Raw genomic sequence first — 4,722 nt, forward strand, 5'->3', positions numbered from 1 at the left:
GAGGAAAAATTCAATGCTCAAGAAGTGAGGTTATGTAGATGAGGGATCAAAAGAGGAAAAATCAATGCTCAAGAAGTGAGGTTATGTCCATGTTTGATGACCAACCGAGGTGGTCAAATTGCGATCAATCACGCGAAATTTTGTTAAAATGCTCCATTAAATAAATCCACATCTACCTCAAGTCCGTCGAACAGTTTTCTTCCGTTTTTCTTTCAAAATGGCGCAGTTCGCTTTCCCATAGGGAGCTGTATCATTTTCACACGATTCTTTCATTCCTTAGAATTGCTGTTCGAGGGCAGTCTACTATTGTGCTCGCTTTAAACGGAAGGGAATTGCACGAGGAGTCGCTTCCGGACAAACGGAATTGTATTTAAAGCGCGGCCATCAACGATCACCTGCAGCACGTATCTCGAGAAAGCCGCCATTGCGTGCTTGAAATTCGAACCGTGATTACCCCCTTCGCATCTTAACGAGACGTTGCTTCCTACTATACTTATCGTCGGTCTTCGACACTTCTTTAAAAAGAGGAAAAGTGGATAGCATTAACTTGTTCGAAACGCCAAGGAATCAGCTGCATAAATTGATTTAACACACGGCGTTTGATGGATTCGAATCGCTCGGAAAAATCGTGAGAATCTAACGTTTGATTATGCTGCATGTCCTTATGCGCGAAAGGGGCCCTGGTGGGAATGGAAGTTACGTTTAACCGCTATATTCTCATAATTTATATGAACAACGATACGAACGGTCTCGACGAATGCAAAATTAATTTTCGAATAACCGACAACCGGTGTAATAAAATAATTCATGTCCCGACCTAGCGCGTATCATCGGCAGAAATCAACCTGCCCTCCGCGAGTACAAGGATAGAGAGAAAAATTTCCATACGAGACGACCTACCGTACGTTCGACGGAAATAACGAGGGACTTGACCGCGTTTCCATCTGCGTTATTCATCGACGAATAATTGCTAAACGTGCACCGCGAAACGCTTACCAAAGGGTGCACTCTCGACGAAATGCTTCATTCGGGAAGAAAAGACGAAAGGGCACCCGAGTTTGTTTGTTTGCTTGTTTGTTTATTAAATTAAAGTGCGTACATTCTTAGAAGTACTTCGCACTACAATGTGCTGCTCTCTTTTTACATTGTCTCTTCTAAACGTTTTACATAAATGCTTCTTAATCTCTATCCTTACTGGCTGGGTTTATAATTATTATCCTTCTTATGACTAACTGCAATAAGGAAAACAAAAACAATCAACTTTTTAATTTGTAAGTCGAGGTTGTCATACTCTTTACTATACTTTGCTAATAAACTTTATGTAGGAATAGTAACTCCTATATTATATATATATATATATTTTATCGTATAACAAACAAAAATAGAACCTTTTAAAGAGATATATACTTTTTCCTTACAACCTAATAATCCTCAGTCTTCATATTGAGCTCTCTTTTTATTTAAATGTACGTACATAATACTGTATGTAGCTTGACCTACTCGTTGTTTTTTTTTCTTGATAGGAACTTTTCTTGTACTTTTAAGTTTTGGTTTCTCAAGTCTTCTTGCTTAACAAAATATTGTTTTTCTTCTTCTATCTTAATATGTATCTATCACGTTTCCTTTATATTGCTTGGCAGTTTCTTGCTTTTTTGATTATCCGATACTCTTCCCTTTCCATTTGTTGGTTCCTCTTATAATACCTTATTGATATCTTGTAGAAATGTGTTCAAGGTTTTATATACTTTAACCTTATGTAATTTTATTAACTCGATTACTGACTTCCCCACTTTCTCAATTTCTTTTTGAAGTTTTGTCCATATTATGTTTCGTTCAACATTGTACAAACCACATTCAAATAGGACGTGGTCTATGTCTTCGTCTTCCTGGCCACATGGACAAGTTCAATCTTCCACTATCCCTTTCCTTGCAAGCGATGCTCTTAGATTATAGTGATTACACCTGTTCCTTGGGATCGTCCTTATTGTTGATCTGTCTAGTTTATCTTTGTATTTTATAAACCAAGGTTTATATTTTGCTCTCTTGTGATTTGATCCTATTTCTTTCATAAAGAGAGCTCCCTTCTCTCTTCCTATTTCTATTGCCTTTTCTTTGAACTTATTCCAAAATTCTTCTTTTAGATCTACTAAAATATCCTTTGCTGGGACTTTGTATTGCGTGTCATGGACCCTTCCAGTTTGCCTTTTTGTTTCTTGATCTGCTAGTTCGTTTCCTGTGATATTGCTGTGCCCCGGAATCCATCCTATTACTAATTTTCCAGTGTTTTCCCTATTTGCTAACTTCCACGTTTTGTATGTCCATGGAATGTCAACAATTTCTTTGAAATTCTCACTGATATTTTGCAGTGCTGTAATAGAGGACATAGAGTCTGTAAGAATTATGTAGTTTTCGTATCCTTCGTCATCTATACATTTATGTACAGCTTCGTGTATCCCTATCATTTCTGTAGCGAATATGGAACACTTACCTGATATTGCTATTCCTTCTATCGTTCTTTCTCCATTTTTAACTATAACTAATCCTATTCCGTTAGATCGTGAGTTGGGTATCTTACTACACAGTATTTGTTTCTTGTACTTCATGAATATGTCTAAATATGTCTATAACCCTTGATTTCGGAATCGAGTCTTGTTCAAATAATCTCGCCGTCTTTTGATCGAAGATTATTTTCTTTTCTCTGCTCTTTCTTAAATCCATGTCAAAATAGTTCTTCCAATGTTCTATTCCTTCTCCCATAGAGTTTCTAATAAGTAATTCGTCTTTCCTTTGCCACATCGCCAGAGTTTGACTGGCGAAGCTACTCCTGGTTATATATAAAAAAAGAAAAAAAGGAAGACGCGCCGCCAGGTGCATGTTTCGTGGCACTTTACGGCGTACGCGCGGCAACAGCACGCGTGCATCGGGGGACTCGTGCCCCAAACACCCGACAGGCAGATGTTTCGCCTCTTGGGAGGCTTTAATGCCGCCCCACACCATCCTTCAATTTCTTTCTCTTCCTACGAACCAGCGACCGCCCTCGAACGCGATCCTCTTCCCAAAGAAACGCTCGTTTCGGTCTCTCCTCGGGTGCATCCGTGTTCCAGAACGGTTCACGATCGCGATGCTGGCTTCATCCAGCTGCTCCCTCTCTCGCAATCCTCCGTACCGTTTCCCTTTATTCGTTTTTGTGTTTATAATATCTGCTTATGCGCGACCAACACTTTGAGTTGGGTGGAATAGATGAAGTCTTGGAGAATATGAATAACAATTGCGGAACGAGTCTATTCGAGGTAGTTGCTTCGAGACAGTCACGTTCAAAAATATTAGGTTGTTCCGAAAGTTTCTTTCGTTTTATTAATAATTAATATTTTATGTTTTATGTTACATTACCGAATTGTGTACGATTCATTTCGCTTCATTACTGTTACAGCATCAATGTCTAAGAAATTAGATTGTCTATTTATATAAACACTGCCACAGAAAATAATTGAATGCAACTCACGAAAGAAACTTTTGGGACAACCTAATATAATCGGAAACTTTCTCTCGAATTATATCTCAGCAACGATGCGGTCAATAATTATTTCTTTTTTCTGTAATGGTTTTTGATTTAACGTAAGAAAATTAATGTGAAAATCTGAGTGCTAAGTAAGGGTCTGCGTTAAAATTACAAATTAATATCACGTTTGGAAAATGAATCTGACGAATAAATATTTTGCAAACGTAGATTAAAGGCGAAACATTAGGTTGTACCAAAAGTTTCTTCCATTTCATTAATAAGTAATGCATTCACAATATTTTATGTCTAATGTTACGTTATTGAATTGCTTACGATTCATTTTGCTCCATTTCTGTTACAACATTAACATCTAAGAAATCAGATTGTCTATTTATGTAAACATTAGCACACAAAATAATTGAGTGCAAGTCACGGAATAAACTTTTGGGACAACCTAATATATTTCGTCGTTCATCGCACCTCTACTCGATCTCTAAAAATACCCTAAAACAACGACTCTATGAAAGTTACGTCTACACCAAAGGAATGAAAACGTTTCGTTTCTAACGCACTGGACTCCGGCCATCTTTGGTAGTCCCTCCCAAACAATTTCCTAATGAATTCTTCTTTTTTTTTAAATCGAGCTTCAAAGGGTCCCAAAGGCTAGAGTATCAAAGCCAACTGGGGGGGGGATGAAAAGTCTGTAGCGGTGAAAACTGAGCGTTGGCTCGCTTCGTCGTCGCGAAAAACAAACGCCTTTTCACGGAGTTCGCTCGCAGTTCGCGCCCTCGATAAATCCTCAGCGAAGACTTCCATTGTCTTTGGGGGCGACAAGCGCCGTTTGACTCCGACGCGTCATGGTAGGGCAGGGGAGGAACAATGAAGACGGGAGAGGGGTTTGAAAGAGATAGTCTAGCAGGGGCCACTCGTTCGTTTATACGAAGACAAAACCCTCAGACGCGTAGGCTTCAGGTGGAGTGCATCAGCTGCCACTTGGACACGCGCCATAGAAGCCTATGCTGTGTTTCCTCCTTTTTCGCTCTTTTCTTCGACGTGTCTTCCTTCCTTCCTAGGCTCTTTCCGCCTTTCTTGCAGACATGCATGTTCGATGAGCCCCCTCGCGTGGAATAGACGCGACGAGAGAGGTTTGTCGTCCGAGAGAAATTTGAGAGATTGTTGTTTACTGCTGGGGCGACTTCTCCGGGGGATATATTCGCAGGTTT

General features: G+C 39.5%; 2 protein-coding genes across 14 annotated transcripts in view; both read right to left on the bottom strand.

The window, feature by feature from the left end:
• Window positions 1-4,722, bottom strand: part of LOC128880037 (IQ motif and SEC7 domain-containing protein 2) — a 75,852-nt gene that overhangs the window by 18,272 nt on the left and 52,858 nt on the right. The window lies entirely within an intron of this gene.
• On the bottom strand, window positions 939-4,694 carry LOC128880041 (uncharacterized). Its single transcript, XM_054129690.1, has 2 exons — window positions 2,489-4,694; window positions 939-2,368 (listed from the first exon to the last, which is right to left on the bottom strand). Exons 1-2 carry the CDS (start codon window positions 2,601-2,603, stop codon window positions 1,905-1,907), a joined length of 579 nt encoding a protein of 192 aa, XP_053985665.1. The 5' UTR covers window positions 2,604-4,694; the 3' UTR covers window positions 939-1,904.

The sequence above is a fragment of the Hylaeus volcanicus genome, chromosome 7 (genome assembly GCF_026283585.1).
Source record: "Hylaeus volcanicus isolate JK05 chromosome 7, UHH_iyHylVolc1.0_haploid, whole genome shotgun sequence".
Taxonomy (NCBI): domain Eukaryota; kingdom Metazoa; phylum Arthropoda; class Insecta; order Hymenoptera; family Colletidae; genus Hylaeus; species Hylaeus volcanicus.

Bases quoted from the DNA above. Each gene is read 5' to 3' on its own strand.
- LOC128880041 (XM_054129690.1), bottom strand. From the start codon at position 2,603: ATGAAGTACAAGAAACAAATACTGTGTAGTAAGATACCCAACTCACGA. The intron at 2,369-2,488 runs GTAAGTGTTCCA...CCTCTATTACAG, and splicing joins AGAAGGAATAGCAATATCAG to CACTGCAAAATATCAGTGAG.